General features: G+C 37.5%; 1 protein-coding gene across 2 annotated transcripts in view; it reads right to left on the bottom strand.

The window, feature by feature from the left end:
* Window positions 1-327: 327 nt before the first annotated feature.
* Window positions 328-12378, bottom strand: part of LOC136347070 (insulin-like receptor) — a 56419-nt gene continuing 44368 nt past the window's right edge. For both annotated transcript variants that reach the window (XM_066296717.1, XM_066296716.1), the window contains exons 7-8: window positions 5252-6036; window positions 328-2775 (exon numbers count right to left, since the gene is read on the bottom strand). In XM_066296717.1, coding sequence (XP_066152814.1) covers window positions 2549-2775; window positions 5252-6036 — 1012 coding nt within the window. In that variant the 3' untranslated portion in view covers window positions 328-2548. The remainder of the gene's footprint in view (window positions 2776-5251; window positions 6037-12378) is intronic.

The following is a 12378-nucleotide window of genomic DNA, read 5'->3' as shown; positions in this document are numbered from 1 at the left end:
CGTATCAATTAGTTAAACTCCATTTACCTTGCGTACGTTCAATATGTATTTCTTAAACTTTTTGGCAATCAATAAATTATCTGCAAACCAATAATACACAGTGTAAGTTTGAGTGTCTATGAAAGAATTGAAGATGGGATCATTCGTTATATGACATTTTTACTGGAAATGCCCTATATGGTCAGGCGTTGAAATATTTTCCTTTTGCCATGGAACACCCTGTATAAGTGATTTCTTTAGAGATTCGAACGTAGTTCCGGATAATATCTGAATGAACGCACGCTCTCGTTTATTTTTCTTAAAAGTTTGCAAAGAAACAATTCGATCCTATTTTGATAACTCACTTTTTATTTTGTAGGAAAATAATAAAGAATGTACAGTATGTCACAAATTACAAAATATAATTAAAAATATAAATACAGTACGTACATTTCCATAAGCTATCTTAAACCTACAGTAACAGTTTCAAAAGTGGCCGCTATGAAATAGGGGTTAACTAACAGGAACTTAAGTTTTGGGTGTTTTTAGACACGCCGTCATGAAAACTTAAAATAATCTGGGATGAATAAATATACATTGTAAACTATTGAAAATGCCTTTTTAAATAAGTTGATGCTAAAATGATTAAAATAAAGACACTGTTAGAATTTTATATAGTTACGTAAAGGAGAGCAGTAAAAATTCATGGCCCAGCTCTTTAAATATATATCTTAAACCAAAAATGGAGAATTATTTAGGACTAATGACAATTTCAATTACTTGACCATAATAACGTGGTTGTACTTAACGTAACCTTAATTAAACAATAGCGTTTTACTATCTAATTCGGTACTTGCATCGTAAAGTACCAAAAAAAAATGTATAATTATAAAGTTAATGAATTACGAAAAGCTTGAGTATATTATTTAAAAATATATTCACCAAGCTTTTATTTGTTGGAAAAACACTCTTCAATAACATACACTGTAGAAAAATACTATCAATTTAACTGAAATAGTATCTATCTATATATATTGTTAAGAGTGAATTTCTTAAAAAACATCGTCTAAAAAAATGTAACTGAGATTATCTATATTTACAAATTAGACATTGGAATTAAAACTGAAAATAAAATTAGGATGTTAATTAACGAATATTTTGAACCTAAACAAATAGCCGCACAGTCTTGAGACTCTTTAGATAACACAAAATGCAGACCGTTTTCTTCGATGTAAACGACCACAAATGACAATAAACGAACATTTTTTTAAGCATAATTTTATCCGCGTATTATTCTTTTAAATAAGAAATGAAAATTTAAAAGAATGTATAAAGGGACATATCGTATAAAGACTCGCTAATATTTCTATCTTTGGTAAATAAGTTCGCTTTAACTTACTTTAAAGTTTATCGTGCGAGCTTTTCAAATGATGTAAGCTGGATTGGCTAAGATTTGTCACTTTATTATCAGCGAATCGAGAAACTTTCACGGGGTCCAACGGGTCTTTTAACTGGGTGGTAAGTACTACTATAGGCAAAGGTGGCGAATTATAAACAAATATATGTTAAAATTTACTAATTACTGAAAGCTCCATGTGAAGCCTTTGAGGCCACATCCGCAGTGGGGTGCGGCCAAAGAACTTCATCAGGAGAAACCAGTGCATAGGAATTCAAAGTCAATATTCCACTGCGGTATTTGCGTCAATGAAAGGCCAAAAATCCTACTATAATGATATATTGCCCTTATTAGGCGTTGTTTATCGAGAGATACAGAGGCAAAAATGCTTGGCCTTAATATTTCTATAAGAACTTCTATTGAAATACCCTGTACTATGAACGTAGCTACAATTTTGGCTTGAGTTTTTAATATTTGAGAAACCCTGTATTAGTCGTGTGGTCTAAATTTTAAACGTTTATTCATATGATTATTCCGGAGAGAAGGATTTTCCGACAGAATGGTTTTTCTTTAAGTAAAACATCAAATCCGCCGAATGAAAGTTAGAGCACTTATTACTGTATAACAGGTTGAGAACTAAAAATAGCGTCATTCTTGGTAGGCTGCCCCAATAGAACCTATCCCACCTTTAGGCACTAAAACGCTCATTTACAACCTGAATTGGATCTAAGGTCACTAAAAATTACGTATTTAAATTAAGGGAAGGAATATTAGGGGAACCTTCTAAATATGACCCTATTTGCAACGGCTAAGCCCCGCAGCCAGCTCGGGCCTCTCTATAATAAACACTATTTGTCTACCTCCTAAGATCCGATATTCAAAGTGAGGCCGACTGTTACATTGTAAAAAGATTCCTCAAAAGTTAAATTCAATAGAAAATTACTTACGTATTAAAGCAGTATCAAATCTTCATATCAAAACACCATTAGACTAATATATACTTACAAGTTTATTATAAAAAGGCGAAGAAATTGCGGAAAACTTTCAGTTGCGAGCAACAATAATGACCATTTCGCTTGCATTAAAGGGCTCGAATCTCACTAATAGGTACATAACAACCGAAAGGATAAACCAAATATGAGCTTCATTTGCAATATATCTGATATATTGCACTTAACACTGCGATTGGGCCTTTCCGTTTCTAGCTCGACCTGCATAACCGTTGGCGGTCCTTTCCCCAGAAATGCTATAGAATCGAGGAGTAGGGTCTCCATGCCCACTTCGAACACTAGCTGATCCACCTGAAGCTGCGTACTCCTCCCCTCCTACTAAGTGTTCGTCACCATCGGGTGGAAGAATATTCAGAGGTAACATTGCATCTGCGTCATCTCCTTCAACACCTGCGAATGACAATGAGACCTTTAGATATACAAGGTCGTAAAAAAAAACTGGACCTCTGCTTAATCTTGGAAAATAAGGACTTTTCGAAAAGTTCCCAAAATACGTCACAATAGTTTTTGAAGGGAGTGAATTTTTATATAAGATTCAACCCCCAAATTCATCCTTATGTGCGTCACAGCGATCCTCTCAAGCATTTTAAATGGCGCGAAGGTCACGTGATCACCTCAAATTCAAGATCATTCAAAACCACCCTCAATGGTATTATGCGATACAAATACTAATCGATTAGTTTTCGACAAAACCAGCTATGTATTTCGCAGAAAATGCAACACAAACTCAGTCGAATAGTACGCATACGATAAGAAAAAAACCTGTTTGTTGATAGGAAATTGGTTTGTTTCTGATTTTGTGCACATAATTTTTGGTTAAAACATAATGAATAAAAGAAAACTAAAACAAAAAGAAGAGAAAATCAACTTCCTATCAACGAACAAATTTTTCCATTGCTTGCGAACAATTTAACCGGGTTTGTACTGCAATTGTTATGAAATCTATAGTGGTTTTTCTAAAAAACTAATTGATAGATTTTGCATCGCTCTACACTATTGAGCATAGTTTTGAAAGACCTTTAATTTAAGGTATCACATGACCCCTCGTTCTATTTAAATTTTGTTAGTGATCTGCATAAGGGTGAAGTTTGGGGTTGAATTTTATAGAAAAATTCGTGGCAATTAAAAACGCATTTTGGGGACTATTAGAGAAGTCCTTAGTTTTGAAGAGGGGGGCAAAGTTTTTGTGCAACGGGGCTATTTAAAAAGAGTGATTTTAGGCCTAGATAAGTACCTAACTGAGGCTTTTGACATGTCGAAAGTTTTGGTTCAAATTGACCATTTTTATGGAAGTTCTCAACAAATGTTTCTGTCCATATTCTAAATAGTCCTTTTTTTGGTACAGGCACATTCTTTCAACGTGCTAAACATATGATTACGTGGTTAGTAGCGAACATGCCATCAAATTTTCACTCTTGATCGTTTGGAAGTGTTTTGAAATATTTAATGCAGATCTAATTTATTTCGTTAATTGGTACATACTGAGTGTCTGTTAGAACTGGCTTAAGGTTTTAGAAAATGCGGACAGGCATCGATAAATATCGAATTGCACTCAATAATGACTTACCAATAAGCGATAGTAAAATTTACGTTCGCCATATATTCAAGAAACGCTGTTCCGACGTCTTATCATAGCATAGATTAGAACATGCAGGTAAGTGCTTATTATCATTATTTAGCTAACGGTACAATATAGAAATATAAATTTATTAGGTCACACACATTTATTAGGTCTTGTTGTAGTACTCGTTATCACTTTCCAGACTAAATTCATGACATCACTTCGTTGGTAAAAAACTCCTATTGTAACGACTCACCTACTGGTCTTTATTTATAACTATTATATTATGGTGATCAAAATGACGGGTGTAGGACAATGAAACACCTTATCTCATTTAAGAAAAGGTCGACGTTTCAACTGACATTCGCAGTCGTTATCAAACCGGTTCCATAAGCGATACAGTCGAAGAATATCGGTGAAAACGTCAGCCCCTTTTCTTAAATGAGATATGCTATTTCATTATTCACCGGCTACTTCGCCGTACAATATCTCAGGAACGCTTGCTAATACTCCCATGCATGCTTTATGTTGTGCATTTAATACATGTAACTGTATTAGAAAGTCATACTGAACCACATTTTAACACTTGCGAGGAGCCTTTGTAAAGGACTTTTTTGTATATTGTTCTTTTATTAGATGACATCTATCGTGTCCAAGGTACAATAACATCCATGAGGCTGGTGCTAACAGAGAGGTAAACCGATTTCGGATTTCTAAAAATAGTCAAAAATATTCGCAGTGTACCCGTCGGGACTCTTTGCATATGTTTGATTTTTTACCAGGTTAAGTGGGTTAAACATCTATAATTAAGATATATCCTCGATTTTTATTTTCATTTCAAAGCGATTGAAACGAGTCTATGTTTCGTACACGTTTCCAAATAACCCGAAAACGGCAAAGGAAATGCGAGGGACACCGGACTCGGAATAGATCGGCAGCAGTGCGCACAAAAGTCCACGATAGTAAACGGGGCTTCACGGCCAGAAAAACTCACGGCAAAAACTTGAAACAAAAATCTGAGAAACTGTGGATACTCTGTACAAAATAATTTGAACTAAAACTTCAGGATCCTCTGCACTACAAAAACTAAAATAAAGACTTCTATCGAATGCTTGGGGCTTGACAATACAATTTATCATTCTGTATAGGTAGGTGTTGAAATGGTTTATAAATCTGTTTACTACTGTTTATAACTTCCTCATGCCTGACATCCTGATATTAGCTACCCCTACAATATATTCTATCATATTCAGTATTAATCTGAAAGTGTGGGCGTGTAATATGATCTCTCCAGAAACTACTCACCTTCCGCCGCAGCTGCGGCAGCTGCAGCGGCTGCAGCTGCCCTAATGGCCCGCACTTCAGCTCCTTCATCGCTGTGGTAAAACGAAACTCTCTGGAAATTCTCGCCTGCATCGGGCAAAAGCATCTCGCACAAGGTCATGAAGGTCGGTCTTCTCGCTGGCAGGAGATTCCAGCACAGCCTCATCACTTCGTATAACTTATCCGGACAATTTTCTGGTCGTTCCATGATGCCCCCATCCATGATGTATCTCAAAACTTGCTCGTTGGAAAGCCCTTGGTAAGGCTGAGACGCTAAAGTCGCCATTTCCCAAAGCACGACGCCGTAACTCCACGCGTCAGAACTGCTCGAAAAGACGCCGTCTTTGAGGCTTTCGGGAGACATCCAACGCACTGGCAAAAGTCCCTTCGAACCCTTACGATAGTAATCAGTCTCATAAATATCTCTCGTCATTCCAAAGTCTCCTATTTTAACAGTGAGGTCCTCGGCTACCATGCAATTGCGGGCAGCCAAGTCTCGATGGACGAACTTCTTGCCTTCCAGATAAGCCATACCATCAGCTATCTCGACAGCCATTTTCAGGATTTGTTTCAAAGTGGGGGGCGTTTTTCCTTCGACATTTTCCGGCCGATGGTTCCTAAGATATGTTTTTAGGTCCCCATTAACCATTAGTTCCATTATCACTAGAGCCGGTTGCCCTTGGGAAACCACTCCCAGCAACTTGACGACGTGTGTGGTGTTAAATGCCTTCATCACTGATGCTTCATTCAAAAAGTCTATTCTCTCCCTGAAAAAAATATAAATAAAATGGATTTCAATACCAGAAAGCTGAGGACGGACGTGCAGTTTTGGTGCAGTCACTGCAGACACACGAAGATTTAAATTTGCGAATTTCATCTCATTACTTTTACTCCAGTTATACTGAAGGCTCACGAGAACGTTAATTGAATCGATTATTCACGCAAATCTTATTCAAGCATTCAAGGTAATTTTTGCCCGTTAAAATCATTCCTGGCCCAATACTAAAAGTAGGATACAAAACAGGTCACGTTTTCAGAGGCAGTTTTAACCTGATGGACTGAAATATCGGTTGAATCGTGCATTTAGAGGTTAAATGGAAAAGATCGAATTTAGAGGGCAATTTATTCGATTCCGGCGGTGGAAATAAATTGGTTGAAAAGTTAGTTGATTCTATTTATATAGGAATCAGGATATGTGTTGGTCATCACGAAAAAAATGATTTTACTCAGTTCCTCGGCTGTACTGTATATTTGCTGAAGTTGGGCACAGATGCGCATCACCACTCCTGGTCGATCAGATATCACACCCGATCATACTCAATTTATTTTGATGAATTCGTGACGCTCAGGGTCGTTGCGTACAGCGAAATTAATGCTAAAGTTACCCGTAAGTACAGGCACAGGTACAGGTCATTCCAAATTTGAAACCCATATTAGCATTCCTCATACGGGTATGAATGAATTTTAAGCATAATCTAAAAATATAATCATCGAAAACGTCATAGAATATTTTCAAGTTGAAAGCGTTCATTTGAATGCAATTCGCATTAAGTTTTTGCAGCTTATTTATTGCACTTTGAATATAATTAGGTAATGGGAATTAGATTTAATTTCACCAATTACATTTCGTCGTAATTCATATACTGTACGTTACCGAATTAAGTTGCCAAGAAAAGAAAATTTCTTATTTTTCACTCTACGGGAAGAGCGCCTTCGTAAAATTTTTTGTTGCTCTAAATCGCTTGAATAAGCCCTTGCCGTTCCAATCTTCCTTTTTGTCACAGAGAAATATCGAAAAATAGGTTCATTTGGTTGAAAATCCTTCTAAATTCTAGAAATTGTTTCTCGTTTCCATGAGTTATGTAACCACGTATTTCGTCCCGGGGCCGTCTGCACATCCTATAGCCATTCGCTTTTCATCCCATCGTTTGTCTTATCACATATACCGGATAATTCTAGATAGACGGGTCAAAAACGGTAAAATATACTTTATTCGACAATTTTCTTTTGTAGATCTTCAGCATTTCAAGTCATTTGCTTGTATCATTTATCTAGAATCACCCGGACTTGGCGCGCGCAAAGAGGCCTGGCACCGTGGACAAGTAAAGCCCTTTCGGACCCAGGGAGGAAAGACAACCGCTCTTACCCATCGCAGCTATCATCTTTTTTGATAATTTTTTACGAGCAGTTATTCTGCAGGTCTCATCACAGTTAATTGGTCTTTTGGTGCAATGAAAGTAGTCAGTAGGACATCGAGACGCCCTGATTTGACTACGACAGATTTTTACCCTTGGGGCTGTTTAAAACAAATTCTTTATGCGAACGATTTCCTCCCGATGCAGAGCATTCGGAGGAGATGCTCCGAGGAGCTGTGACGTCATTAAGGTGGTGAATGCTTCGCTTGAAATTTTGATTCCTAGTTTCCTCGTTTTTTTTTTGTTAACTTTTTGTAATCAATTTTAACATTTTCTATGTTTCTCTGTGAGGAAAAGGAAAGTTTAAACGGCGAGAACTGATTCGGCCGTTTTCGAAGGAGCAAACACTTTCATGGGGAATTTATTTTTTTCGTAAAATGGAAAATACGAGACTTTCCTCTGTTGGCAACCCCATAAATTTTAAACGTTACTTCCGACTCTAGCTGAAAAATATAACGAGGAATTATATTTGAATAAATAAATAAATCACTGCTTACAACGGCCAATTTGCAATCATTTTTACCAAAAAAAATCAATACTTATTATTTATCCAAATTTGGAAAAACCAGGTATCTTATGTCCTTAATTTCTCTGCGTGTGTCAATTTGAAACTTTCTCAAGCGGCTTTCAATTCTTTTCAATGTTTTTGTGTTTGTGCATTTCAATGAAATTTGCTTAGATTCATAATTGCTATTTAATACATAATGTGGCCATTTTAAGTTGATTCTTGCTCATAAATCTATTTCTGCGTTAATTAGTTTTATAAAAAAAAGCCGCAATTAGCTAACCGGAATGCTAGCTTTGTGACCTAGATCAATTTTGTATCAATGCGTACGAAAGCTCTTTAATGTGCTTTGCATATATATAAAAAAACATATTTTTTGCAGCTTTAATGAATAAATATTCATTCGAACAATTGCTTTGATATAATAGAATTACTGTTGTAAGGTTGTTGACCGATTTGATTACCTCGGGAGTGCAGAAAAAATCGAGAGGCGCCTGAGAAAATTGAAAATTACCATGCAGGTAGGAAATGCGAAAATAAACAGATTTTCCTATGCGATTTTTTTATGTTTCATGTTCTAATGCAAAAAAAAAAATCAACTTTGCAGTTGAAACTGGCAGCTGAAGTTCTTTTACTAACGCCTCTGGCAACAGCTGTGCGCAGGCAAAACTGACTTGTTGGTCGCAAAGGAACAACAACAACAACAACAAAAACAATTTGTTTCTAAAAAACGAGCGTCGTTTCGTACAACTTTTGAAACAGAACCGGAGAGCAAAGTCAAAATTGATCTAAATTCACAAACAAAAATCCAAATCCCACGTAACGCGTGCATTATGCATTGCACACTGACACCTTTGTAGTGCCTAGACGTGTCACAAACTTCGCTCTTGCGCGATCCCGAGGAGGTCCCAAATTCCGGAAACCTGAGGATATTGGGCGATATCCGAGGAGATGTCCGGGGGTCATCACGGAGTCGCGCGTTTCCGTCGGTCGTTCCGGGGTCTCACGAGGGCCTCGTCAGAGAAGTGATCCCTCACGAGTGCCACGACGACGACGGAACGTGGAATTTGAGAAACGCCCAAGCTGACTTCGATGTTCCGAACGGCGGACACCCAAGGATGTTGAATGCACCAATGCCTGATTGGAACCTGTCAGATGACATTGATGGAATGCCACTTGCAAATCATTCACTTGGGAGCTCGTTCGGTGTCTTCGGGCATTGGAGTTCTGGGAACTTTTCATCGTTGATCAATTAATTCGTCTGCGCATTACATTACTGAATAATCTCATTATGTATCGCTGCCACATCATGAATACGTCGTGGTAAAAAGCGTGCTACAAACAAGATGACTATTTTCGTAAAGCAGGTATTTATGTTACATGCTTTGCTTCGCAGTTGTTTCTGACAACATATTATTATACAGGGGAGTTCCTTGTAACGGCCGATAATTAAAAGAAAAAAAAACCTGACAGCAGGCGGTGAACCGTAAACGCAGGGCGTTAATTAGGCGATTTGCTTTTTATCATCAAACATCTCACTAAAAGATGAACTGATTCCAGACATACGTCTACCATAACGACACTTATAGCGGGCTTCTTTCAACGAGTAACTTTCGTCCTGACGCAGCTCTGGAGGCTGAAATGTTCGGCATATAAAAGAGTGTCAGAATCAGAAGTTACAGAATTGGATCCCTGATTTCAGCACGTTAAGAAAAACAACTGGACAAGAACGAATTGATGAAAATGTAACAACTAGTGCTTTTTTAATGGCACACCGTGTATATGTTTTTATTTTTCGATTCTGTGTGTCGATGCTGGAGTGGAGGTCGAAAAATAGCACTTCGTCATCACTTGTTTGGAAAATGCCACATTCTAAGGATCACTACATATCACTTTCTGAACGTTTCAATTTAATAATTAAAAAGTCAGAGTAGTGATGTATCAATTACGGACAATTTTTCGCTATCGGCAAAACTGCGTGTTTTTCACACCTTATTGTTTGCTTAATACACTTTTGCAAGTGTTTGCGTTAAATTTATTTTATATTTGTTGTTTCATGCAAACTCTTGGCTGACATCACAAGAAAACAATGTCTAATTCATTCTCGGAAGGATGTCCATAGCACTTTATTGTAAGTGGAGAGTGTGGTACACTCCCTCGACAATAGCGAGACGGATGCAGTCCAAGGAACTTTTTTTTCTTTTACTGATCCAATTTCCCTATTATTTTCCCAGGGAAATTTTACGGACTTTTAAAAGGTGCCGAAAATTTAGTTCATTGGCGGCGAATGCACACTTCGTTTTGATAACTCGACCTATACAATTCCAGTTGACACAAGTGCCGGAATTAGGGAGAAATTTTAACCGTGGAAGAGTGAAGAGGTCATTATAATTAGCAACGCCCAGTAGGTTGGCAGATCAATGCACGTACAAAGGACTGAAGGAAAAAATGAAACATCCCTCATTAAAGCTTAACCAAGCCGTAATTATTACATCAAATTTAAATATTTATGTTCGTGTTTTGTAGAAATTATAATTCTTTTAGATGCAGTTGTACCTAATGAGCAGGTCGAAATTACTCTAAGGGTAATTGAACAAGACATCCAGACGCGGCTCAGAAGAGCAAAAGATGCGGAATCGATCATTCGGGAAAATTCATCATGCACATTATCTTCATATTTCATTATAATTTATATAAATATATTATTCTTGTTACATTTAAATTGCTTTCAAAGACCAATCTAAATTCGCAATTGCCCGCAATCCAGGGTGCTCCGTTCGCGATCCATAAACAACACTTTTGAGAGATCGGAATAGGAATCAACACCTCATATAAGCTACACCTTACATAGCTTATGTTACAGATAACCTTTGTACTCACAAATCAATAAAGTTCAAGGATTCTCAGATTATCCCGTGCTGAAGACATACAGGGTGGCCCAGTGGAAACGAAGCAATGCCGATTTCTCGTATTTAACACTCAAAAAACAAAAAAGTCGCTGAGACCCGTCGATTGTTACTTCGTGGGGGAAACTTCTGCGACCATTGTCAACCTTGCCACTTTCAACCCCTTGGCGGGGGAAGGTGCAACCCGTAAACCTTAAGTGGGACTAGCGGTCAAGTGATGGCTCATTTTAAAGATGACCGAGTTCTCCTTTCAACGCTGCCAAGTTTTCTGAATTTGATGCGGTAGTTTTCGAGAAATCGCGTTATAAATGTTGAAGAAGCCAACGCTGAACAGATAATGGTGTTTTTTCAATTCCTCAACGTGCCGGAGTTACAGGTATTGAGAATGAAGATCAGTGGGTCACTATTGGCAGGGGTCCCAACTTGAAGAATGAGAGTTACGGACGGAAGAGTGGAGATGAAGACACGGATAGACAAGGATTAGCTGAAACATTGAATGTAAGCTGCGAAAGAAAATGGAGGGCCACTTACAGTGCTCCCAACCCGGAAGCTCTTGGCGCCGACAGGTTTGCTCATCATGAATTCCTAAGTATATCACGGTGATTACGCGAGTGCGCACTGGGCGCGGTGTAACTACTCAGCCCTTCTATCGACGCAAGCGAGGTGAATCACTCACGTGGCGATTTGGGAAGTGTAGAACATGTTCTTATGCTGGGATTTACATTACTCTTCTCTATGTACCACTCAACACGGAAGCGAATATTCTAATAAACGCTCAATCAATGTTATACGTGGCGTTATCTAACTACCTGGCCAAACCAGCGGTGATTCTAAGGCCAAATTTTGATATAAACATAGGTCCGATAATGCTTCGTTTTTAAGATGCGAATTTTTCTTAAAAAATCGTTTTTTTTTTCGTAAAAATCTGAATAGCGATTTTGTTCAACTTCGGCAGTGTTATTTATGATTATCATTGTTATTTACACGCCACTGACTCTTTCCAAATATTATTATTTCAGTATTAAGCAAAGTCGTGGCCACCCAGGGTACCGGATTTAAATCCATTAGATTTTTTCCATTGGGAGCACTTCGTTCCTTCGTCCTTCGTTTATAAAACTCCAGTCGACACTCAAGAGGAATTAATCCAACGGGTAGAGGATTAAGGTAATCAGATAAGATAAACGTCGAGAATATTTCAACGTCCTCGGTAATCGATGTTAAGACAAGCTAATGCTTGCGTTGAAGTCGAAAGGGGACATTTTCAACAACTTTTTTAAGTTTCGTGTTTCTTATTTATTAAATGTTTTTTTTATACTAAAACAATTGCCGCAATTTGTTTAAATGTAATTTTAATAAAGCATTTTTGTTGTTTGATTTTTCTTAAATATCTGGCGCCCCAGTGCACGCCACTGTTCTCACGTGGAAGTATTGTTTCTTAATGTGTAACGAGCCCAATCTATCAACGTACAAAATTTGATAAATAATGTGATTTACAATTATATA

This window comes from Euwallacea fornicatus, chromosome 26 (genome assembly GCF_040115645.1).
Source record: "Euwallacea fornicatus isolate EFF26 chromosome 26, ASM4011564v1, whole genome shotgun sequence".
Taxonomy (NCBI): domain Eukaryota; kingdom Metazoa; phylum Arthropoda; class Insecta; order Coleoptera; family Curculionidae; genus Euwallacea; species Euwallacea fornicatus.
Note: the sequence above shows the minus strand (reverse complement) of the source record. Positions and strands in the feature narration are given on the sequence as shown.